This window comes from Chelonoidis abingdonii, chromosome 15 (assembly GCF_003597395.2).
Source record: "Chelonoidis abingdonii isolate Lonesome George chromosome 15, CheloAbing_2.0, whole genome shotgun sequence".
Taxonomy (NCBI): Eukaryota; Metazoa; Chordata; order Testudines; family Testudinidae; genus Chelonoidis; species Chelonoidis abingdonii.
The window spans coordinates 52,269,737-52,296,816 of NC_133783.1; the positions used below are offsets into that span (position 1 = coordinate 52,269,737).

General features: G+C 38.7%; 1 protein-coding gene across 2 annotated transcripts in view; it reads left to right on the top strand.

Moving 5' to 3' along the window:
• Positions 1-27,080, top strand: part of GFRA1 (GDNF family receptor alpha 1) — a 231,990-nt gene that overhangs the window by 177,702 nt on the left and 27,208 nt on the right. For both annotated transcript variants that reach the window (XM_032762996.2, XM_032762997.1), the window contains 3 exons: positions 2,284-2,393; positions 8,916-9,050; positions 12,931-13,109. In XM_032762996.2, the coding sequence (XP_032618887.1) occupies positions 2,284-2,393; positions 8,916-9,050; positions 12,931-13,109 (424 nt within the window). The remainder of the gene's footprint in view (positions 1-2,283; positions 2,394-8,915; positions 9,051-12,930; positions 13,110-27,080) is intronic.

The following is a 27,080-nucleotide window of genomic DNA, read 5'->3' on the forward strand; positions in this document are numbered from 1 at the left end:
AAACTCCCAATGGACTGTCCTTCCCCTCCCAGATTCCGTTTTCCCAGACATCTCCCAACATGCTCTCTCAGCCCTGGTCTACACTGGGGGGGAGATCGATCTAAGTTATACAACTTCAGCTATGTGAATAACGTAGCTCAAGTCGATGTACTTAAATCGCGGTGAGTTGACTCTGCTTGCGCCTCTCGTGGCGCTGGAGTACAGGAGTTGATGGGAGAGTGCTCTGGGGTTAATTTATCGCATCTAGACTAGACGCGATAAATCGATCCCCGCTGGATCGATCACTGCCCACTGATCCGGTGGGTACTGAAGACAAACCCTCAGTCTCTAAGGTATTGATTGGGAAAACACCATAGTGTCTAACTGCTTGCCCAAACTTTCTTCATGATGCTATTGTTCTCTTCTTAACCTGCACATTTAAATGATCTCTGTGAGGTCAGTTTGCCAACTTGCTGAGCCCTTGCATACACTGTATTCTCTGACATGAAGTACAGTAAAGAGTTAATGAAAATTCAGAGAGCATGTATCGTTAAGTAGGATGTACCTGAAAATCAGCAGACAGTTACATTATCCACAGAGATCTTTAAAAAAAATATGAGGGTAGAGATCCCACAGAGCTTGGGAGGGTGGGGGGGGAGAGGAATTAAGAGAGAAAGGGGGGAAATACCAAGCTGGTGTCAGTGAGACATTTATACAGGGTTAGAAGCATGTAGCAACCGAGGAATAAATTGAAAAAAAGTTCAGATACAGTTTTAATAAGCAGGATGCTTTCTTTAACTTAGTCTGGGAACCTTTTGAAGTTTGCACATCACTACTTTCTATTCAATTAGTAAGACCAGTGAAATAATAATAGCAAACAAAATTAGTCAGTCTCTGGAGGATTCTGCCAAATAAGGAAAATAAAACCTGTCCAAACCAGTTGGTTCTTACTAACTTCTGTGTTTCCTTTAACACTGTAAAACTACCTAATGTGATAGAAAATAATATTTAGCTCTTACTGTTCCTTGCATCTGCAAAGTGCTTTGCAAAGTTTAAACTAATCCTCAAATGTTTCTGTGAATGACTATAAGCAAAGGACTGTTACCCCCATTTCACAGATGAGAAAGTGAGGCAAAGAGGTTAAATGGTTTTCATTTATATAACATCTTGGGTGTCCATGTCCGTTCACAGGTAAATAAAAATATTCCTGCCCTGATTACCCTACAATTTCAAGTAAATCACCAAAACAACAACTACGAGGATAGGCCAAGGTAGGTAAGGGAACGCCAACATGGAGACTGGAAGGTGTAACTTGCTTATGGCCATGGTGGGATCTTGATCCTGCTCCATTAAAGTCTATGGGAGTTTTGCCTTGGACCTCAGTGGGAGCAGTATCAGGCCTTTGAAGTGCTGATATTAAACTCAGGAGTTCCTGGCTGTCAGCCTTTTTCTTGAATCTCTAAAATAAATTACAATAATAGTCTGCATACATATAGCACTTTTTCATTCATAGATCTCAGAGCACTTTTCAAAGGTGGGTAGATACGGATAAGAATGTTCCCATTTTGGAGATGGAGCAGTGGCAAAGTGAAGTTCAGCGGCAGATCTAGGAACTGAACTCGGGTTTCCTTACTCTAAGCCCTCAGCTCAATCCAGTCAACTTCTGCTAAGTGCACATTTTACAAGGGCAAAATGTTTTCTCCAGTACTATTGCTCCAGGGGACTGTGTATGCTATACTATCTGGTAAGGCCTGCTTCCCCTGGTTTAGCCAGCCTGTTCTGCGGGCTAATACAGAACTGGGGCAGGCCCAGGCTGGTAGTGCTTGGGATCACATTACATGACAACCCCTTGTGCAACTCCTTGGGTACAAATGTATAGTTCTGCATAATCAATAAACCACTTGTTCTAGCAGATACTGTGTTCTCTTACTACAGATTTTCTTCCAGATGTCATACTCCTGCTCTCTGATCAGAGTTCAGAATCACAAAACGCGAACTCTTTAATGATGGATTCTCTTGTTTGCCCGTGTTTGGTGGGAAATGCAGAGTACTCATTTTGGTATAAAGTGTATATTTCCATGTGCAATGTCCTTCGCTGACTGCATACCTTAACACTTCTCAGATCTGCACTCCAAAAGCAGATAGGGATGTATTTAAAAAGGAAGTCTTGCCAGTTTAAATGTGTATTATGTATGAATTTAAGAAGGTGAAATATTGACAAAAAAAAAGAAGAGTGCAAAAGGTAAGGCTGCCTGGAGGCTTGATTTTTAAAGATATGCATTTTTTTTTCTTACCATGTTGCAGATCTCGCCTTGCAGATTTTTTCACAAACTGCCAGCCTGAGTCACGGTCTATTAGTAGCTGTCTGAAGGAAAACTATGCTGACTGCCTCCTGGCTTACTCGGGGCTTATTGGTAAGAGCTTTGTGGAGAGTGGGTGCTCTCTGAACGTTGCTTGCAAATGGAACAAAAGAGTGACATCTTGAAGGCCTGCTGAAAACAAAAAATAAAGTTAATGCTCCAGGCCATATTGCGCCATGACATTGTAGGCAGAATTCTCCCAATTGAATCAATGGCCCTTTGTTTTGACTCTAAGAGTCATCTGGAGTAAACTGAGCTGTACAGTAGCAAGCAGAAGAAGGGCAGAGGATGAGGGGAAAAAATGGGCTTGACTGTGAAGAAAATCGGTATGGAAGCAAGTAGAAGTAAAGCTTGAAAACAAAGGGATTGATATTGGACAGGCCCATTGAGTAAAATGTGAATAGAGTAAAAAGAGTAGAAGGCACTAAAACTTGCTAGTGTTTGCTGTTATCAGAAAAGCAGGTGGTATTGATACATTTAGGGAACACTGACCATGAATTGAAAAATGAGGCAGCAATAGACCAAATCAGTCTCATTTCACTTCCATCAGCTGTAGATTTCATGATCTTCCTATAGCCCTTCAAACTGTTTTCTGAGATGCCTGTCTGTGGAGGTGAACTTATCTCCTGAAATCCTCTCCTTCTCCAATAATTCATTTTGCTCGCTGTCACCTGCGTGACTCTCAACCAGGGGACACTTATATGCAAGGCAAATTTCATATCCCACCCGTGCTGTTTAATTCCTGATTGAGAGAACTTGTCTCTGGAAGGGAACTTTCCACAGAAAGACAATAAAGAACAACGGGAGCATTAAGACTGTGAAACAAACAAATTACAAAACTGGTCACTAGGTAAGGATTTTTTTTTTCAAGCTCACAGCCTGCGCCTGCCATGATGCATTCATAGCCCCTTTTGTTACACGTGAAGGCCCCAGCCGAGCCCCTGAAGCAGATCCTGCTGTTAAATAAATGTCTTCTGAAATACCTTCCAGAACAAAACATGTACAGAATGGTCTGATCTTGCTGGAAAATGAAATTAAAAGCAAGTCCTCAAAATGAATAAGGTAAATTATACATGGTGACTACTAAGAAAAGACATAGTAGTTTTAAAGACCACAGTCCAAGATTTAACAGAAAAAATAATATACAGAAAGCAAGACACAGGAGCAGTGACTGATAAAAATTTATTTGAATCGTGAACAAAGAACTGAGTAGCAAAGAAATCAGATCCAGTCAATGAAATTAAGAGTGGTAGCTGCTGGCAGGGAGTAACTGTTATACTAATGGATAACTGGATAAGAGCTGTTGGCAGATTGTTACTAGGCCTAGTGATTTTTGTAGAGAATTTTATTGGATCCATTTTGCAATTTAACCTTAAGGATGACCCAGTTCATACAGAGAAGTGCTTTTGTATTCTTATAGGCAATGATATTGCATGACTAGTATAACACTGCATAAACACTTTCTGACTCCAGGGATGTGGAATGGGTCCCTAAGGAAGTGAAATCAAAAGGAGGTCTAACTTCTGAAGGGGGAAATAAACATTTTTCTTCTCTTCTAACAGCCCCAGACACATGCATGAAGATAGGAGCTGACTAGTGTTATAGCAGTTTACACTTCTCAGCTGTAGTTCAGATAAACAGAGGAATATACTAAAACAAACGTTCCTTGTTGTGGAACAACAAGATCCTGATTCTGAGCTCAGTCAGACCAACGTAGATGTGGAGTAAATTCATTAGCTTCAGTAGAGAAACTCCAAATTTGCAGCAGTCTAGATGAAATCAGAATCAGGGCCAAAGTCGTCCTACTGACTGTTATAAAATACATGGGAAGCAGACAAATTTTGGTTAACTCTTTGTAGCAAGCTATTCCAAGTTCGTTCATCTAAATACCAGGCCTCTCCAGCTGCCATGGCTAAGAGAAAATACTGGTTGTTCAAATTGAATGCTCTTTCATTTAGTTACTTCATAAGAGGCTGCATACAATTCTGAAGAGATGGCAGCAAGATTTTTGTAACCTCTGCACTGTTTGTTTCAGGAACATGAAGGTTCTCTGAGGAATGGACAGGGGATCTGCCTCTGCTCTCACATACACTGATGTAAACTAGAGGCAACTCCACTGAAATCAGTGGAATTAGAAGTAGAAGGTATAAATGAGAGTAGAGTCGTGCCCATTGGCAGTAGGTGAGATGTTATACCACTTAAGTGGAAAATAGGTTACATGGAGGGGTGGTTTTGGATTGTATTGGTATGCTATACACAGTTTGAAAGTATATTTTATAGGAAAGGATTTTTGATTTTGTGTGTGAGCTAATGAAAATCAATAAATACAGGTTTGGGGTTTTTTTGTTGTTTTAAAGTGATAACCTGTAAAGAAAAAATACATGATTATTTGGTGTAGAAAAAGGTTGGAGATCCAAAGATGTGAAACCCAGCACATTGGTCATTCCTAAATTAAGCATACTGATCCTGTCTCTGCTCCCACACTGATTTCATACAAGTGTAACTCTATTGAATTCAACAAAAGATTTTCCATTAATTTTCTGAAGCATTTTCCCTTATTTGTTTTCCACATCCTGTCCTTTTAATTTCCCTGTATCTCCCTGAAATTCCATAGGATTTTGTGTTAGTGAACTGGGATTGCAGGATCAAACACTGTAACACACTGCTAGGGATACCCAGAGCTATGAGCCACTATGTTAACTCTCTCGACATGTTCCTAGCTGTCTTACATATGAATCACATAAAACCAGTTTTATTGCTAGAAATGTGAGTCTCAGTTACCCAATAAACTGTGTGTAAATCCTGCCAACTACACCACTGTAACATGCTGCTTATAAGCCACTTGTGCTAGCTCTCTGCCTCAGCAAGAGTGAGTTTTGTTGGCAGTTGCACTTCATATCAGTTCCTGCCACACCAATCTGTCTTCCTCACGAGCAAACTCCTCAAGGCTCTCCTTGCCCCAGCCTTACCTAGCAGGTTACACTCAGTAAACTCCAGCTCCCAAGCTCCTCAGAGATGTTTCTCTGCAGTGTATGGCCCCTATCACTGTGTATTCACAGAAGATACTAAGATGGCTGCTCTGGTAAAGTCAGTACATCACAGCTTATTCGTTTACTGGGGTAAATATACCCTACTGTTCAAACACAGCACAGAATTGGTTTATAGTAAAACTAAAACAAGTTTATTAACAAAAGAGAATTGATTAAGTGATACCAAGTAAAAGAGCTAAGTGTGGAGATGGTTACAAGCAAATAAAAGTGGAAACATGCATTTAAAAGTCAAAAACTTAATCTATCAAGATACAGTCTTTGTTCAAGATGGCCTCTCTCACCCACAGTCTCCTTTCCAGCTTTTCACTTACTGGGTTGGCCAGCACCCATTAAAGAAATCAAATCACTTGATTTTTTTGTTTCCTTAAGGTGAAGCAGGGGTGGGGAAGGGACCTCTGTCTGTTTCTTATAACCCAAAAGGGATTTCTTTGTTGTACAAGTCAGGAAGCCCTCTCGGGAATTCAGTCTCCTGTGATTTCCTGGGGGGCAGGAGCCATGTTAATTTTCTGTCTCTCAAGTTCAGGAACAGGATAAATAACCCCAGCTGGTTTAGCTGGATAGCTTTGTTTACTGCTAATATTTAAAAATAGGTTAAACCCACATTCCATTGTCTAGGGCAGGCAGACCTATGTATCACCTTAACCTAGGCTAGGCTGTCTTGTCTTAAACATGTTTTAGTAACATCTTACAGAGGGAATGTATAACTTCATACATAAAGTTAACACATGCATTTTACAATGATATTAATAGCCAGCATGTTGTTAGCTTTCATATGATCCCTCACAAGGCATATTTTGTGCAGATATTATTGCAGTAGTGTGTAGAGTGTGAATAGAGGGGGTGCCTAGAGTCACATGCACATAATTTTGGATCTTGTTATAATTAGCTGATCTTTTGGTCAGGGCCCAATGACTCCTGTCATTCTGCATTCTTGCTGAGTTGTGTTTCTTCTTTCTTCTACCTTGCTGACAGTCCTGTTGTAAAGCATATGTACTTAGTAATTTTAACAGTCTCTGCTAGCGTGGGCCAATTCCTGTAGTCAAATTTCACATGTTCAGGATCACACCTTGGTTGGAGGAACTTACCAGTAGCTAAACTTTTAATTCTTAAAAGAGATTCTGATTTGAGCGGGGAGATATATTGAGGTTCAGGTCAGTTTTGCCTCTGCCTAATGCATGACTTTGATGTCTGCTCTAGAGAACATGATACAGCATTTGGAAATAGTGACCACAACAGAACTATTATGACCTATTTTACTCCCAACTGCCATGATTATCCTGCTCGGTTAATGTCCTTCAGCAGAATTTTCAAGAGGCCATCTTGAAACAAACACAAAATTCCGCGCACAGGGGATAAAGAAATCCACCCCAGGAAACCAAACATGTAATCTACTTGGGTTCACATCTGCCCCCAGGTTTGAATGACAGACTTATTTTCTACTAGCTGCTCTTTCAGCTGCTCAATTTTTTCCTGTGTATACATTTTATGTGCTGTATGTACACCTTCCTCATCCTGCCTTTCCTATAGTCACTGACCCTGCCCACAGTTTGGGACCTTTTACACTTTCGCCCTCTGTTTAGACCCACTTTTATGGCCTCTTCTTCTTGAAAGTCTTACCTTAGTGGCGCTTCCAGCTTCCTTCATACCCTATTGTTTTCTAATTCTTTATCAAGTATTTTTATCATCAGTTTTTCTGATACTCGTCTATTTTCTTTCCATTAAAAAACTCTGGTTTTTCATTTCTCTCTACATTACTTTCTTCTTTCCAGATCATAAATATCACATAGTTGAAACAGTGGGCTGAAATCATCAAAGGAATAATGGGTAGATATTTTTCATTGCTTTATTTTAATTTAATAACATTCCTATTCTTATTTATCTACTATTATATTTTCATAAATAGTACAAGTGATATTTGCAGATTTTGCTATATTCCCCACCTGCATTTCATAAACAATTTGAACTGTTCTTACACATATGCTGATCTTCTGTAGACATTGAGTAATTATCACTACAACTTTTAGTTAAAAATTGAGAGTAGATAAAGTGATTGCACTCTACTTCAAAAAGATCTCAAAACTATATATATATTTGGTGATTCTTGTCATTTGCAGCTAACTTCAGTTCTGCATAACTTTTGGCATTTCTTTAAGACAGCTCATAATGTTTGTTTTTCTTTGTCTTCCATTTCATTCGTGAAACAGTTTAAACATTCCCATCAGTGCCTGAAAGGTGCTCACATAGTGCAGCATTTTCTATTGCTACTTGTTGATGTGGTATTTGGCAGCCCTTTTCTGTGAGAATTATAAATTCTAGGCTGTATGGACCAAGTTGGCCCCTTCAGTCTGCACTGTGGGTCTCTAATATGTATCTTCATCCATTCCACATGCCCAGCTACCACTGACAATACATTTGCTCTAGTGTGGACCAGACAGAAGTTTGCTCTGAATCTCCAGGCTACTGGGTGAGGGATATAGGTGCCTATATACGTACTTAGCCAACGGCTGCCCTCATTAGTACAATTCTGGAGTAATTCCATTGATTTCTTGGGTTGGAATCAATGGAGTTATTTCAGATTTATACCAAGTTAACTAAAAGCAGAAGGGGAATATAAACTTTGAAAAATACTTGAAGAATGAGCCATTTAAAAATAATTGAGGGGATGATTGGTCAACCCTTACTCAAGTTTGTGAACGCTTACTTAGACTAGGAATGACTTCAGTGAGACTACTCATTTAACTAAGTGCTCACCAAAATGAATAAGGGCTGCATAATCTAGATCAATGGAGGGCATTCTCAATGTTGCCTTTAGCACAGGTAATACATGTGTAGTACTTTGCAATTGTCTTCTTATTGAATTCCCTCTTGTTGATTTCAGACCAACTTTCCAATTTGTCAAGGTCATTTTGATTCTGATCCTGTCCTCTAAAGTACTACCTACCCTGGCCAGTTTGGTATCATCCTCAGATTTTATAAACTTACTCTCCACTACGTTATCCAAGTAATTAACGGCATTGACACTAAAAGCAAAGTTATTAGTAAATTGAAAGCCGCAGGAAATAAATTCTAACCCATTATGAAGATTAATTTTATTGTTTCTGTGTTCCTCTTCTACCACACTGTGGGCAGAACCTTTCAGAACAGTGGAGTTCTGGTGTTAGCACCCCATTGAGATGTATGGGGAAGTTCAGAACTTTCATAGCTATTATTTCAGGCTATCTGCAAACTCATGTGGACATCTCAGCATAATTTACACTACAGTCAAGTTTTCACATATTTCTTCACAACCATAACAGCTAGAACCCTTTTTAAACACATAAAATAAAAATGAAAGCTGAGATTCTTCACACAACATATGACTCTGAGAGCTGAGGTCTCAGGCACCAGGCCTGTTGTGTTTATGCCTTCATCCATCCATGTTTCTGACTTCCACTAGATGTTGTTTGTCACTTCTTTGGGTAGTATGTATAAGGGTAGGACATTACAAAGATTACTGATGGTACAGTGTGTTGCTCTTTGTTAATAGGCACAGTTATGACACCAAACTACATAGACTCCAGCAGTCTCAGTGTTGCCCCATGGTGTGACTGCAGCAACAGCGGTAACGACATAGAAGAATGCTTGAAATTTCTGAATTTCTTCCAGGACAATACATGTCTTAGTGAGTATAATATTATAAAATGTCTTCAAACATATATTTGTTCATTTTGCAACGTGCTGTATTGGGTGGTTTCATCTAGTTTTTAAGTACAATGTGATACTTCAAGGCCACTTCTATGCATTTTGATAGACTGGATATGTAGTAGGTATAGAAACTAGAACTAAAAGTAGCTGAGCAAATCTACCTGATGTGCCATTCACGGCCAAGCTTGTAAACATGAGAAACTGTGGGACATAATTCCAAATAACAGTGGTACATAATGTGGAAAAATTCTTCTGCTTACAGATTATATTTTGGGTGGCCGTCAGGGAAGGTCTCTACCAGAAAATTGCAAGATCTAAGTTGATTGTGTATAATGTGAGAAATAGGCTATGAAGGGTTCCATATAGATATATATGAATTGGGATTTTACTATCAATAGTTTCTCAGATTCTTGAACTTTGGTCATAAACTTCACTCAAATGATCTTGTTCACAATGAGATCCTGATACAGCAGTTTCATTGAGATTGTTACACTGTGGTTTTAATAGCTCAACTTACTTCTAGTTGAGGGTCTCTGAGAAGTTAGTTTTCCTAGGCATCCTTTCACCAGCAGCCTTATAACTCAATGATAGGGAGCATACACCAGAATTTGAATTTCAGAGAAAGTGTTTTACTGCAGTAGGGCAATACAACATTTAAGGTAGTCAGAGGAGTCATACATCACACAAACTTAAGTCACCTTTTAAAAAAACAAACCCCAGAAAATTTTATATTAGCAGTGGGTCTGAGGTAGTGCATTCTCTAGTTGGGGATAGGAGAGTTATAGTGAAATTCCATCGCTGAGCTATCAAAGACCCTGCACTTCTCTAAGATGTTGTTTCTAAGAATTTTGCAGTGGTTTGTAGGGTATCTGTAGCTACATGCCTCAGTGAAAGGCTCCAAAAGCTCCCCACTGCCAGAGCCTGTCCCTGCCTGTCTTACCCCTGCCAGAGCCTTTCACCACTGCTTGCTTCTTTCAGTGCAGTGGGGAAAGGCTCTGGAGATGGGAAGGCAGCAGGACACTACACTGCTGAAAATAGCAGTGTGGATGGGTGAAGCTCTGCTTGACAATGTGAAGAGCTGTGTAGTATATATGCCCTTGTGTTCAGATGTGTAGGGCACTCTACTCTACACTACTCACTTAAGCAGTGCCTCATTGTATACGCTGTTATTTATACCTGTTCTAGCTGGGCGGCAGTGTTAGTACTCTCCACACCATCAAAGATGTTGACTACCCTAAGACCATTTTTATCTTTTGCCTCTATCCAACAGTCTCTCAACATGCAATACTTCCATTAAGCATCAGGAGTTCTGTGTGCAGAACGATGACAGGATTGAGCCCTATTTGTTAAAAGCCTTGGAAGGATTGCTACACAGGAAAGGTTAATGTAGATCATTGGTTAAGCAATCAGTTCCGAGTGGGATTCTGAATGAGACAGGGGACCTGTATAGCATCCATTCTTTCTCCAAACTGCCTCTCATACATATAAGATTTCATATTTTACTAATTTGTAAATGTGTTCATTAGTCATTACTATCATGTTACAAGTTCCTTTTAGACTTTAAGTGTTCACCCATCCCTTTGTCCCTGCCGGAATAAAAAGTTTAATGACAATAAAGCAGTGCAATTTGAGGTCACTGTGAGAAAAATTATACTTACCTTTGCAGGGAAACCTCTTTTTCTTGGAAAAAATTAAAATTAAAGGTGTTCCTGGTTTAGTAGCATTTCACAGAGGGAGAAAAAGTGCTCTCATGTCTTTTCATAAATGGCCTTTCAACATGGGGGGGAAAATATTTGTTTCAGAACAGAGACTAAAAAAATCAGTTTTAATTTTTAAGTGTAGGGTTATTTACATGTATTCTGTGGTTGGAAAATGAAGAATTATAGGTCCTGATCCTTTAAGCACACGTGCATAACTGTATGAATGTGAGTAGTCCTGCTGAAGTAAAAAGAAATGCACTTTACTTAACACATGTGAGTATTTCTTTTTACTTCAGCAGGACTACTCACATTCATATAGTTATGTGTGTGTGTTTGCACAATCTGGGCCTTACATGAAAATGGCCAGTATTTAAAAAGCCAGAAGCCCAAATTTCTAAGGCCTAAATGATAGTACGTTTTGAAATCCCAACCAGTGTTCCTTTAATTCTGTTATAACTCCCAACTGTGGCACCTTTTAAAAGAGGTTGGCCTATTTCAAATCCTAAAGTCCTTTAATAAACTTTTTTTTTTAATATTTTAAATATTCTTATAATACACACAGTGTTGCTTATTCTACACACTATGGCCTTGATCCTGTGTATACTTGTGCACTGGATAATCCCACCGAATTCAATGGGATTTACACCCCTGAGTAATTTAAGTGTTTTGGGCGATATGGGCATACATACTAGGTGGTGGAGTAGAGGGGAAGAACTGGCGAGCAAGGGGAAAAGACAGAACAAAAGTGAGTTAATACAGATGTTTGAAACAGTCAGCCATCTGCTAGAGCAGTTCAGCGTTTGCCATGACATCTTAGTCTTATTATGTTCATCTGCTGTGTTATAGTTGTAAAAATCATGCACATTGTTACAAAAATATAGAAACACAGGAGGAGGAAAAAAGAAGAGAGAGAGTTATAAGGGTAATTTTAGCAAAGAGTCCTGTGGCACCTTATAGACTAACAGACGTACTGGAGCATGAGCTTTCGTGGGTGAATACCCACTTCGTCGGATGCATGACGAGGGTAATTTTATTTTTAAAATTAGAGGATGCCTCCATTTTCTCCTGTAGCTTCTCCTACAGCACACTATTTAATTTAAATAATTATTTGGTCTCCTATGCTATTTACTTTGTGAAAAATACTGCAGCTTACCTTGTTTAAGAAAGAATGGTGGATAGGAAAATCCTTTCATACTGTTCTCACTTTGCCCCGTATCGGTCCAACCAATTGTAATGCCTTTTTTATGAATCAATTTCTGTTTGTTGGAACGCTAAGATCAAATTCTAGAATAAATTGCATCTTTCTAAGATGAGGGGTAAATGTAAATTATTTTATAGTGAGATGGATGCCAGTGAAGAGTTTCGTTAATAACTTCCCCATTCAAGTCCCATGTGGAATTGTTTGATTTCTTATACAGTATGTGGAATAAGAAATCCCTAAATCCGTGCTGAATCCCCAAAGACTTGATTAAAAACTGCTTTTCTATTCATTTGCATTAAAAAAACCCCACACAACCAATTTACCCTTGCCATAAACACACTCTTTAATCCCATGAAATTGATAAGCTTTTTACCCTTTATATTCTAAACTTTTAGTTTAAGCACACTTCTCTCACTTTGTTTTGTAGATTTTGTTTGGAAACTGGAAGGGAAAGATCATCTTAGTTAAACAGTCCCTTGTTTATGGGCACATTGGTTTTAAAAGCAAGCTGTGGAAATAAGTCAATATTTTGCCTGCTGTTTATGTTTGGCTTGTTGCATAATATAATTTATCAGAATTAGGACATAACATTCATATTATACCTCAAGTCTCACCAGTTATATTTTTTGAAGCTTATGACTGGCATGCTGATTTGCTCACAGAAGATTTAAGGTTTTGCGTTTCCATAAAGAATGGCTGAAAATATTTCAGGGAGAATTTAGCAATAGATAAACCTGTGGACCCAAAATTCACATTTCTGGCGTGTATTCAAAATACATTGAAACTAGCTTTTCAATATAAAAACATGAGTTTGAACAAATAAGGGCAAGATTTTGCATGGGAGAGCATTTTTGGAGTTATTTCTGTTCTATGGCATCAGGGTTTGTTTAATGCCAATTCTTCTGTTTGTGGCATTGGTTTATATGCAGAATTTTCTCTATATTTGTTTTCTACAGAAAATGCAATTCAGGCCTTCGGCAATGGTACAGACGTGACTGTGTGGCAGCCAATCCTACCAGTACAAACCACCACAGCAACAACTACGACAGCTTCCAGATTTAAAAACATGGGCTCAGAGAGCACCAACAATGAAATACCCACCCACAATGATTTACCAGCATGTGCAAATCTGCAGGTAAGATTGCTTCATAAGTGCTACACCAAGACAGCAATATAAATGTGCAAAATGGAAAGAAGGAAATTGTTATTGATATAGAATCTGTCACCCCTGCCTGCTGCATACGTATACAGATACCCAGATACACTTGAATTAACCTGTGTTCTGTTCTGTAGATTCTAATGTTGAGGTTATTTACTCCATAATTTGTAATATTTTAGACACTCTTATTTTAAATAAGAAACATAAATATGAATAGGTTGTACTGGTACAGTAACCCAGGAACAGGACATAGTTATTTAGTGGAACCACAGCTTTGAATATGGAATTGGCATTCCTGCTACCCAGCCAATATAGACCAAATAGAGATGATGCACTCAATCATTCAAATTCAAAGGTTACACTGAGTGTTAAGTATCAGAGGGGTAGCCATGTTAGTCTGGATCTGTAAAAGCAGCAGAGAATCCTGTGGCACCTTATAGACTAACAGACGTTTTGGAGCGTGAGCTTTCGTGGGTGAATACCCACTTCGTCAGACACAGGTAGTGGAAATTTCCAGGGGCAGGTATATATATGCTAGCAAGCAAGCTAGAGATAACGAGGTTAGGTCAATCAGGGAGGATTCTATAAGGTGATTAGTCTATAAGGTGCCACAGGATTCTCTGCTGCTTTTACTGAGTGTTAACTAGTGTACCTTGCATCATCTTCTTGGCCCTTCATCACATTAGTTACATCGACTTAGACTCATTTAGACTAAGTGAATGTGAACATAAGCGTGTACGTTGGTATAACTGACATGGGAAAGCGGAAAACTATATAAATTACACATACTTCCTTCTGAATTGGGCACAATGTCCTGCTTCAGTTAGTCAATTCATGGTGTGGCATTGATTCTGAATTTTAAAGAGGCTAACCATTTGCCCAAGGCCATAAATGCAGCTATCAGAAGATTACAGAATTTGGGCAGGAAAGAACCACAAAATTTTGGCAGGGGAGAACATGAGGTGAAAGAAAAATTAAACTGAAAACATCTCTAGGCCAGAGGATTTTATAAATCCTGTATTATAAAGATTTCTGGTTGTTGAAAGATACTGATTTTGCTCAAGGAGGAGATCTGCTTGGCCCACTTTTAGTTTTGTCTACACAATGGAACAATAGCCATGTGACACAAATGAACTGCTTTCAGCTTTGTTATTAAAGTTCCTGTCTGACTTGAATTTGGTTTTACACTGAACATCCAAACTATGAATCATAGGGTTAGAAGGGACCGCAAGGATCATCAAGTCTAACCCCTCCCTTCCCCCCCCCCGCCAAAATGCAGGATTTGTGTCTAACCCATCCAAGAACTTACAGTCATTGTTTCCCTATGAGATCGCTTTTATATTTTTCTTTCTTATAAAATGTTTAATTGTTGTATTCTTACTGTCATAAAATATCAGTGTCCACATTTATTTCCAGGGACAATTTATATATCTCAAGATTTTCCCAGCCTTTATTCTGCTCCCTCACTTTTCTTATACCATTTCCCCATCACCAACTCCTTTAGTTTCTCCCTTTACTTGGCATGTCAAGTGGGCAAACTTCATATATACCTAATACATTTCACAGGTGTCATTTACTTGGAAGACATATTGGGGTTAATGATGGTGAGAATTGCTTTCTCTTCTTTTTTTATCTGTATTTTCATTATTAGTCAAGCTCTGTAAGTTATTGCCAATTAACAAGGGGTGTATTTACTTAGGCATTAGCCACTTGATTTGAAAAAAATATTCATGTTAAAAAAGAAATACAACTATTAAAAGATGGACTTCTGAATTGTTGTGTTTAAAAACAAAAAATCATGGCAAAACCATTAACTCACTTCATATTATATTTAATAAGTTGCATTGATGAGTATTTCTTCATTAGAGCAGGGATCATGTCTATATCCCCTGTTTGTACTGCCCCTAGCAGATCAGGGCCTCTCGGATTGGCAGACTATCACAAATCCCATTGATTTCAGTTGGAGTTCTGAATGCTCAACACCTTTGAAAATTTTTTGCAGGTAACTGAATCAGCCTCCACTCTCTTGCCTCCCTCCTTGCCCCAGTCCTCTAGCATTTTAAAAGTCTTGTTTTCATCTCAGTCATTCAGCACTGTTTGGGGTAATATCTTCACTTTACAAGTACCACTGATACGGGTAGGTCAGGAGTGACATAGGCATAAATATCTCTGTGGAGAACAGTCAACCTTACAGAACTGATCTGCTAGTGTTCAGAATGTAGCTATATCCACTTTCAGAAGTACCTGAAGTTATCTGAGCCAAACAGCTTTATCTTTTATGAGATCTAACATTCCAGTATCAGAACCCTCCTTGCCTCATAACTTAAACCAAATGTTTAATAGTGGAAAGTTTAAACCAATCTAATGAAGGTTATCCTGTTGTTTTATATTAAACATACATTTGGTGGTGGTACTCTGAATATGAGACTTAAACTCTAAAATATTACAAAGGAACCAAGGTAGTGGAGACATTTGTAGTACATTTTGACAAGCTGTATTGTTCGTGTGATCACCTCCCAGGAGAAGTGTTCCTTTGTAATATTTTCAGAACCTGCACTAGCACTGCTGAGAGCACTGTAAGGGGCTTTGTTATGTCTTAGTGTTGGGGATCGAAGACTCTTAAAAAAAGAGAATACAGCATAAAAATTATGAAAAGAAGAATTAAAGGCAAAAGTATTAGTGCAACAAGACAGTTACATTTGAAGAGAAAATGAAAATGATCATTCAGATGATAAGTCTTCAGATCATGATAGGTACAGGGAGGTTGTTTTTTGGGGGGGGAGGGGGGAGTTATACAACCCAAAGGAGAGTGGGGTGAGGAATGAATTGATTAGTATAAAATATCACAGAAATGACTAAGTACTAACCTCCTGAGGTTGTAAAATGTAGAGCATCAGGTAGCCTGCCAAACTGCCGTGTCAGAAATAATTGGCAATCATATTAGTAACAAGAATGACGCTGGCTGAGCTATTGTTGGTACATGTTTTCTGACTGCTTCACTGTCATACGGAAAAGACATTAATGGTTTCATCAATTTGTATGATCTCGGGTGTGCGCACATTTTCGAGGTGCTAGAAGAGCTGGGGATGTTTAAACAAAATATATCCTTGCTATATATCTAAAGTCAGTATTTACTTCAAATATTTTTTGGAGGTTTAAAATCATTTTTTGCTATAGTGATATCATTTTAAAATTGTTCTTCAGGTAAAATTACCACTTATAGAGACTCTCCAGGTTCTTGAATTATAATATTCTTGTAATTTCCTTTTCAAATTGAAATACTGAAATGTTGACTTCTGATGGAGGCTTTTGCTTTAGGTTTTCTGTTAGTTTGCAAGTGAATTACTTTATTAGCATAATATATTCTATTATGTCCCAAAATTATCTCAGTACTTCGTGTTTATCAGGTGTACGCCTGACTTCAACAATACTTATAAGCACTTCAATATACCCTGATTTTAGGGAAGTTCCCCAATGCAGGCAAAAAATAAAATAAAAAATAAAATGAGCAGTGGCTAGATCTGTATGAAATGCTCAGCACTTTATAATTGCTGTTCAGCACTCAAGGGATCAGACCATAAAATTTTGTGTACAAAATGCACATGAAAAGGAGAGAAAAGAAAAATGTGAGTACTAGTAGCTTGAGCCTTGTGTCGCCGAACTGTTTTCAAATAATACTTAAAAAAGCTTTCTCGTGGCTTTTCTCCATGTTTAGTTCTCTTTCACTGCCGTCTTTGGCACCTAGTCTAGTTCTTCTGCATAACCTGTTTCCAGCACTTGATGTGATCAGTTAGCAAATGTGTAAAATTGGGCCGGGAGCAGAAAAGTAATAGGCACCTGCATAAGACAAAGCCCAGAATATTGGAACTGTCCCTATAAAATCAGGACATCTGGTCACCTCTTACTCCAGCCCAGCATATCTCCATTGGTGCTCTGCGTCTGCTCAAGATTTAATATTAAATCCTGCTCCCCGATGTCTTTGGATGTATAGAGGGCCAAGGTGAGGCCAATAATTAAGTTTGGCAGGACAACCACATAGAAATAAATGGTCATAGAAAGATGATATATGAATGATTGTATACATCCGATCCATGATATCAGTAAATACAGAACAAGAAGAATTAATAATGACTTTTGTGGGGAGAGGTGGAAAGTTTTAGAAAATATGTTGTAACTGAAGACTGTGTTAATTTAACAGAAATTGCTGTGTTTTCACCAAAATTTTGAACAAACACCAGCTACTTTCCAATCAGTTGCGCAGTTTCCCTTAGGGCATTCATTATAAAGGCCTGGATCCTTCAAGCCCTTGTACAGCACGTTGAAGGGAGTGTTAGATTTTTGTGCTTCTGTACACATATGGACAGTGGATGCAAATATAATTCAATACAAAGCATGGCCCTTCAGACTGAGGGCAAATACTTCTGGGGTTTCTTGTGTACTTGTTCTTGTACTTTCAAAAGCATGTATTAAAAAAGGCAGAAGGAAATGGGAATATTTCAGTAATGTCAACTTCAAGCATTCAAAGATTCTCAGAAACAAACCATCATGATATTTCCTTAAAATAATGAAATTAAAAAAATAATGTGGGGTGCTTTTTTATTTGCCTTCTGGTTTTTGAGTTTTAAAATACACTTGAGTCATATTTTCAAGCTTTTCTCCTCAGCAAATGAAGGCTGCAAGCAACTTCTTTTTTAAATGAAAGCTCAGATTTTCATGTATTCCCGTGACTCCAGGAGCTGATGCTTTAAGAAAGTCACCAAATATTGCAAGACTTGTGAGAAAATCACAAGATTTGGCAACACCAGAGTTTGAGGAGACTGAGGCCAATGCACAATTTACATCATGCAAATGAAGCACTTAACTATACTCTTTACTCAGACACCAGAGTGTTGCAGGTGCTCAGCATCAATCAGTTTCTGTCCAGCCCTTGCAGGCAGAATCCTGTCTATAATTATTTAATGTTTGCAAGTACATAAATGTTAAATAATATTTCTGTAAAGTAGGTATTAGTAGAGGGTTAAAAGCTATAGTGTAGTGCTCTGAATATCAAGCCGCAACAGGTGTGCAGCTTCATGGATTGGTAATTTGGTGGTGGGTGAACATAAATAGGAAGCACAGTGAGCATGTAAGTGTTTTGTTGATGTGGGAACAGTACAAATGCTGAGGCTGTGCTCTGAATAAAGACACACTGAACTTTATTCCTCCGTGCTGAAGTACTTTCTACTTTGTCTGACTGCTACCCTCACCTTCCAGCCCTTCTACATCATCTCCTGTTTTTTCTGCTTCTTTGCCATTCTGCAAAGAACAAGCAAGGGGTGACGGTGTCTATTCAAATGCCCTTCCAGCTCCATCTCTCAAAAAAACACTTTTTTGGCTATCTGCTTCCAGACATTATAACCATTCAGAAAGTTCTAGACTGTGGCAAAAGATTAACAGGATGATAATGGTCCCATTGCTCTGCCTGTATAAATTGTAAGAAAAACATTTAGAATATTGATTAAATGTTTCATACTAGAAGATTTAAATTTACCTCCTGTATTTCCAGGATTAGCTGACATAATGGGGTCACCCTGCTGGCACAAATGATTTATAGAACACGTATTGGCAGTTTTTCTTCTCAAAAGGAGCATCTTTTAATTTGGCTCAGCAGCAATTATGTTTTATCTAAAGAAGCCCTGTGTGCTTTGCATTTTAATATTAGAATCTGACAGCCAGGAGCGGCACCAGGGTTTTTGGCGCCCTAGGTGGGGTCCTTCCGTGCTCTTGGTCAGCGGCAATTCGGCGGCAGGGGGGTCCTTCCATGCTCCCTATCTTTGGGGCACTTCAGCGGCAGGTCCCGGAGCGAGTGAAGGACCCGCCGCAGAATTGCCGCCGAAGACCCGGAGCGCGGAAGGACCCCCCGCCGCCGAACTGCCACCAAGGGCGGCAAAATGCCGTCCCCCTCGAAATCCTGGCACCCTAGGAGACCACCTAGGTCTCCTAAATGGAAGCGCGGGCCCTGCTGACAGCCAAAGATAATCTAAAATTTCACAGTTAATTTTCTAATTTAGAGAGTAGTGATCTGAATTCTGTTTTCTCCCAATAAAGAGGCTGATTTCCTACTTCTAACACCATTGACCTCAGTAAAGTTTCTCCTGATTTAGCTCAGCGTAAACAGAAGAATCAGAACTCAGAAGTTTTCCCCAATAATTAAAATAGGTCCTATTTAGTTTCACAGTTACTTACTGTAGTGGTCTGACGTCTTCCTCTGAAGCGCCTGGTGCTTGCCACTAGAAAAGACAGGAAATTAGACTAAATAGACTTTGTCGTACTGCATCAGACACAATTTCCATGTTCCTAGGTGTGAAAGCAGATACACTGATACTTGAGACTGAATAATGCATCATGATTTCCAAAAAAGGTTAGTTTAGCGTAGACTTGCTCTTAACTTTAGCAGCCACAATTGGTTTCAGAAATAAACAAAATAGACCATCTTAGCATAACTGTGTCCAAGTCAGCATAATCAATCCATGCATGAATTTGGCCTTATGAGGCTGGTGGATAAATATTGATTTCTCAGTATGCAATTTACTTTGCCCCTGTCTATTGATTTCAGTGGACCAGTTTACACCAGCTGAGGATCTAGCTTGATATCACTCTGCATAGGAATTGATGTAATAGATATGTGTTTGTGTGTCCATGTCAGGATCATATTTAAAAGGATGCTGGTTTTGCCAATAATGGTGCTGCATATTCTTATCTGAGAGTTATATATAATGAGATAATGGCAGTTGGTGGGGTTCATGTGATAAACACAATTTGTTCTCATTTTCACCTCTCCAGACTAACCTGCTGTGTTTTAAGAGGGCCCATCAACATATACCATTACCATTTTTACAGCAGTATTTATATATAATATATATATATAGAGAGAGAGAGAGAGCCTTTGCTGGTTTAAGCTGGCACAGCTCCATTGACTTTAATAGAACTACACTGGTTTACTTCAGCTGAGAATCAGTGCCCTAGACACACACAGCTATTTCGAAAATCTGGCCCCTATATTTAATTATTAATTCTAAAACTCATGAAACATTTTAAATTATATACTGGAAGTCCGGTTCAAGGAACTTCTGTTATAGAAAGAAATTGAGATGGTTGATTTTGCATAGTTCAATCACAATTTAAATTATGTTTTTGTGAATAGTATGCTTTTCAGTGTACCCAGATATGGTACACATATATTATTACTGGAGTGCATAATAGGTCAGAGTTATTTCATCAGCAATAAAAGATTTTACAATTCATTTTTTTAAAAGTTGTAATAGTCTCAGCATCTTTAGTGTATTATAATAATACACCCTTTTATAGCTGACTGTAAAACTTCTGATTACAGTTTTAGGAATCAGGCAGTTTTGTTTTATAGTTTAATAATTGTTCAAATGTGAGGTTCCTAAAAACCAATTTAATGACTTGTAAAAATACCATTTTACCAAAATCTACTGCACATCTTTAAAGAATACTGAAATGTCAACTGCTCGATATGGACAGATTATAGTTTCTATTCTCAGAAAGCAAATTACTCCTACTAAAAACAGATGTAACATTTGCAGCGTTCCCTTAAGCCACAGTTGTTTCACTGTTTTACAACAAAGTCTCCTCCTACAGGAATAACTGCAGAAATAGGAATCACAAGACTAACTGTGGATCAGAACATTCCTGATCCTGCCAAATGTGCCTGTGCATAATTAGTGCTATTGTTTTATACAGTGGTTCATCATATTAAGGGTGCTCTTAATAATAGGTGACTTTCATTTCTGTCTCCAAATTCAAATCCTTCATATTCTTCCCCTTTAAAATAGATGACTTACTGTAACATGCAAAAAATGGCCTTAAAGATGGTGCACAGTATTATAATTTAATTTTAGGGCGTAACTACAAGTAATACAAATTCTAGTGTATCACCCTGTAATGGAAGACATATTGTCATTATACTACGAACTGCAATTCTAATATCTTAGTATAAAGAACATGATTTGCTAAATATTTTAACATTGGTTACAAGATGTTGGACATGATTCCGGACTCGTTTACACGAATGTAAATCAGAACTAATTCCAGTGAACTCAGTGGAGTTACTACATCAATGTAAAACTAGTTCAGGCAAAAGGAGTACACCTATCTAGGTTTCTAGTGGGATGGGGACCCTGAATAAAATCCTGGTCCCGTTGGGAAGTCATTATTTATTTATTTATTTTTACAGTAGTGCCCAGGAGCCCGAGTCATGGGCAAGGGCCCCATTGTGCTGGGCAGTTTAACCGACAGAACAAAAAAATTGTCCTTGCACCAAAAGAGCTAAGTAAACTCCAGTTGACTTCAGTGGGGCTAAGATTTCACCCTATGTAGTATTTGTTCAATAAACCACTTTGCACACTTTGAGTGCCAGGTACATAATAAATAATATTTTACCACAATGAACTGAGTTAATTTAATATACTCCCACGAAAGCATATCAAATAGAGAGAGAAACACACACACACATATATACACAGAGTAAGGAAAGTGGATTCCTCAGGAGATTGGTACAGTAATTGAATATAGAGACATTTGCCTCTAAGACTTACATATGAAAATAACCAGCTTCGTAGTTACCAGAGCTGGTTGAAATTTTACAAAGTATTTTACCACCCAAAAAAACCTGCCTTTTTTTAGAAATGATTTATATCTGAAAAACTGACTCTCTCTAAATTTTCATTACATTTTTGATTGAAAAGTAAAATGATTTTTTAAAGGTATTTTTAAATCAAGAGTTAATTCTTAAAGTTTTTTGTTTGCTGACTGTTTATTAAACGAATAGTTTCATTAAGCATTTTGATAATTATTTTGACTTATTAATCACAAAAAATGTAAGTAACCCAAATTAAGTGTTTATTTGGAACCCTGCATTATTATTATCACTATTTATCGTTTATATTGTAGTAACTTCTCCAAGCCACAGCCCCATTGTGGTAGGTAGTGTACAAATATAGCACAGGGAGACCCTTTCCCAAAAAACTTACAGTCTAAGACCTCAAGCCTGCAAAGACCTAAGCCCATGCTTAATTTTGTGCACTGTGAGCTGTCCGTTGATGTCTAACTTTTTAGACACCAAATTTGGCTATTTCTGTTGTTGGCTGAATCAATGTTAAGAATATGATGGAGTTGAAAAGTCGTCCATTCAGGAGTATGATGTTGTGTATTTCATTATTATTTCCTAGAAAAATGGGACAAATGACCTAATCTTACCTTCTCAACTGAAAATTGGTTTAGGATACAACAAATATCAAAGAAATATCTTCATCACGTGTTCTCCACATACCTTAAAACAAAACCTAATGAGCTACTAATGGCTTTGATTACAGTCCTCTTACCTAAACTGACAGATTCTGCAAAGTGATGGAAGTTTCAACAGTGCTCAGCATCTCTATCATATTACATCCTAGTCCCATGACCACATTTCCCCCTCCAGCACAAAGTTTGTGATCTTACTTCTGGAGCTCTAAATGTCCCCATCATACTGGCAGCCACAATGTGCCAAGTACTAGAATGCCAGCCTTGAACAGTAATGTTCCTTTTTAAAGTGCTCTCTTATGCGGTTGAAAAGATCCTCCCTTTTGAATAAAATGGAAGCAGAACAAATCTCAGCAGTAATCATGGGGAAAATTATACTCTCAAGAAACAATAACCTGGATGAATTCTGTCTCTGTCTACATGATTCCTTATCCATTAGTCTCACCTTCCAATGACATGTACATCACCTCTCAATCCCAGATATTCCACAACTCCCATTAATCACTAGTCCATTTTCTAACTGTCCTCTATCTTTCTATCTCTTCCTCTGTTCCTCTCTTCTCCTTTCTTGCAGCTCTCTTACTTTAGCTTTGCGTATCCACTTAAGAAATCCGCCAAAGCACACTATTATGAAATTCACTCCAGTGTTAAGGCTGAGTACAAGGCTCTCTGCACACATGCCCCAAATAGGAGCTGTGTGTAAGGGCAGGTCACTTGCTGAGTGGAAGTAGTGCTGTGCCTGTGTAACACAGGAAGGGTCTCCACACCAGCGCTGGCTAGGCTGGCCTGGAGAACTAATCCCCTTAGGTCCAAATCTGCGCTGTTACACTGGTATAGATTTAGACTTGACTAACTCCATTATTACAGTGATGTAAATTCTCTTCAGGTGTACTTTATAACAGAATGCTATTGTTTATATACATGACATTTTTTATCGGCCATTGCACCTATATTTGCCTTATTATAAAATAAACTTTAGAAAACAAAAGCCCTTGGTATTATACAAAGGATAAGATGAAAATTCTTTCATTAAACACAACAACAACATGGGAATAGTTTCCTTCTCACAACCAGCAGTAAATGAAGGAAATTGAATGGAATCCATAAATGACTAAAATATAGTAAAAACTTAAAAACAGTCATTCTAAACTATACATTGAAATTATTGTATCATGAGCTGTAAAGGTAGCATAGGTAGAAGAGCGAAATACATACTTCCTTCATACATGCCTGTCTCTTCTTAGTAGTTGAGCCAGGTTTATAGGAGAGAAAATGAAAAACCAGCTTTTTAATCAAATTGGCTAACGTACAGTCTTAATAAAAAGCATTAATGCTAAAAAAGATGTGAACATAAATATGCTTTTATTCTGCTTTTAACCTGTCTTCTCATTTTACCTGTAGTCTTTGGTGCACATTTACAATCAAATACTGGAAATAAATCAAATCTGTGTTATTCCCTACTGACTTTTTCTCCTATGACTTCTAATCAGCTGCCTCACTTGAATAATAGATCTCTCCACTACCCTTAAACCATTCTACTAAACTACTTTTTTCGATCTGTTATTCAGTTCTGGAACGTAAGAAGCTGTCACCCATTTTAGTCCCTCGCCTTCAGAATCAATGGGAGTTTGAAGTGTTGTTTATTTTATTCTTTACTTTGGAGAATAAGATCCTAAATATTTCATACAGGATCCTGGTACTAATCAGTGGACTGGCCTCAACCATTCTACCTCATGTTAAGCCCTCCTGTGTGCTTAGCTTGCTCTGTGAGCCACAAATAAACAGACTATTGTGCACAACGCAGGATTTTTTTCCATAGGTTCACACAGCATGTATATCCAGAAGAATTATAGGATTATGCTTCCCCATAGGCTTTTGAAAACAGAATTAGGTAGTCAGGGCACTAATTTACTAAGTGCAGTATTTTCCTGTGTATTTCTTCTGTCAGAAAGTTGTTACCTTTTCAGAAGGCTCAACTTGGTGCTAATGGCCAGAAATTCCAAGTTAGAGGTACAGAGCTACACACACATACATTTGTGTGTCAGAGCTACACATGCATACGTTTGTGTGTGCCTAACAATCTTTGATGTATATGTGTGACTCAGGTATGTCCATATGGTGAGTTTGATGCCTAGATGATCATGTGCCATGACAAATACCTGATTTGTGCCAGCAAGTTGGGTAATTGGTCTTATAAACTAAGCATGCACAGATGAATGCAATACAGTTACAAGCATCTAACTCTGAAAACCTAACCCTAAATTTATGTCTTCAATTTGTGTATACATGCAAAAATTTACAATAATCATATGCTAGACAAATGTTATTGTTCATTGTACTCTTTTCTATTGGCTGCCTCCCACCAAAATGTGATGGCATAAAAAAAGAGTTGAAAAAGTTGAATGTGTATACATTAATTTCTTTAGAGTCTTTTGGGATTAAACGTTCTATATAAATGTAAAATCTTGTTTGTGCACTCGAATCATGTATACCCTTAATTGTCCAATTTTGCATACATTTGTAGGGGATTTGTGTGTGGAAGAAGCTGTTGCATCTTTTGCAAAACTGTAGATGCAAATTTAGGGGGAATTTTTGAAAATTTAAGTCTTTTTTTATACAGATACGACCCCTGATCAGTCTGTGGTATACTTGTCCCTGTTGCAGAATCATGTTCTTATCAGGAGTCATCTGGCCGATAAATAATTGTAATGAAGATTTTGTTTGTGATTAGATGTGAGGATATAGTCATGATTATTGCAGATGAGGAATGAAGGTCATTATTTATAAATAGACACAAGTGAACTGGTTCAGTTAAAATCAGCTCCACTCTATACCCAGAATGTGAGTTTAATGAGGGTAGTATACTGCTCAGGGATTGATAATGGGCAAGGTCCTCCTTTCACCTTTAGGTTGCTGGTCAAAATCCAGTCTACACTGGTAATTAGCAATAGTTGGCATCTGAAGGCAGTTTGCTGGGTGGTCTGTGAGAGATGAATTTTGCTCCCTGGCAACTGAATTTGTGGTCAAGATGAGGATTCATAAAGGGCCTTAAGTATGCCAATGCCAGTGCCTTTTAGGAACCTAGACAATCATAAGAACAACGCCGCAATCCACAGAGCCTCAGCTGGGCGTGTAGGTTCCCTCTGTGACGAATGGTGAGAGAGAAGCACCTGAGTATGTGAATCCACAAACTCAACACAGTAGGCAGAAAACTGCCTACACTAGCCAATGGGAGAAGCCGGGGAAGATAGGCACTCCCTCCACATTTTTGTGTGCAGTGTCCAGTAGGCATGCTCAGATTCCACCTAGATCTACACAAAATGGTTGGTGGAGTGCCTCCTTTGTAATCGGTAACCCAGTGGTTAGTGCACTCACCTGGAATATCGGAGACCTCTGGGTCGAGTCCCTACTGTGCCTGATGTGAAAAAGAGATTTGAGCAGGCCTCTGTCACCTCTCAGCTGAGTGCCCTAACCACTGGGCTATAGTCCTCTTTCTTGCACATTTCCTATTTAAGTATTCAATTATGTAATTAAAATGAAACTCTGACTAGGAGAGATTGAGGAAGACCCCCATCAGAATATTTCATAAACTAGTGATTAGGGCACTCACCTGAGAGGTGCCTGCTGAAATCCCTTCACCTTATCAGGAGGAATGGGGATTTCAGCCAGTGGTCTCCCACATGCTGGGTGAGTGCTCTAACCACTGGGCTAAACATTATAAGGAAGAGGATCCTCCTTTCCCACAGCTGTTTTGTGTGAGTTAGACAGCCTATGAGCACACCTACTGGATTGGGTCCCTTCCACGAGTTAGGCAGATGAAAGCCTGTCTTTCCCTGGTCCATGGATTGCTGTGGGTCTTAGGTAGGAAATAGGTGCATGCGCACCTAAAGGAAGGCAGCAATTTGCATGCTGAGGGGCAGAAACATAGACACTTAGGAAACTTTTACTGCAAAAATGTAGTCACTGAGCAAGTTTAGCTGCCTAAAGGGGTAGCCAGCAGCCAGGCAGGAGTTCTGTAGATTGCAGTGGCACCTAAAATTGGGATTTAGGCGCCTCATCCTCAGATTTAGTAACCTGAGTACCTTTGTGAATCTGGGCCCAAGTGTCCACATTACAAAAACCACTGCTACACTTCGTAGTGCTTTTTTGGTAGTCTCAACAAAGAGGCCAAGGACTAAGCAGAGTACAGAGATTTGAACTACCAGCTGCTCCCTCCAGCTCTGGATCGAGACACTTGTGCTGACTGTGATGTACTTGACTCATCACTAAATTGAAGAGTCATAGGAGATTGGAGTTGGAAGAGACTTCAGGAGGTCATCTAGTTCAACCCCTTGCTCAAGGCAGGACCAAGCCTAACTAAATCATCCTAGCCAGGTCTTTGTCAAGCCGGGTGTGGGGATCTGGCTTGGGTTTGAAACAGTTTATAATCGTTCATTTGGCCCCTTGGCATTTTAGCCGCCACGTCTGCCAAGGGTCCACTGATGTGTGACCTCAGCTCTAGCATGTACTGGTCAGAGATGCTGTACCATACAGACTCTTTTGAATTTTCTAAAGAAGGTCCCCGGGTCATCAATCCTATGTAATTGGAAATTTCCTGTCGTGGAACAACAACTGCGGTCCGGAGGGTTAAAGGAGTGGTTG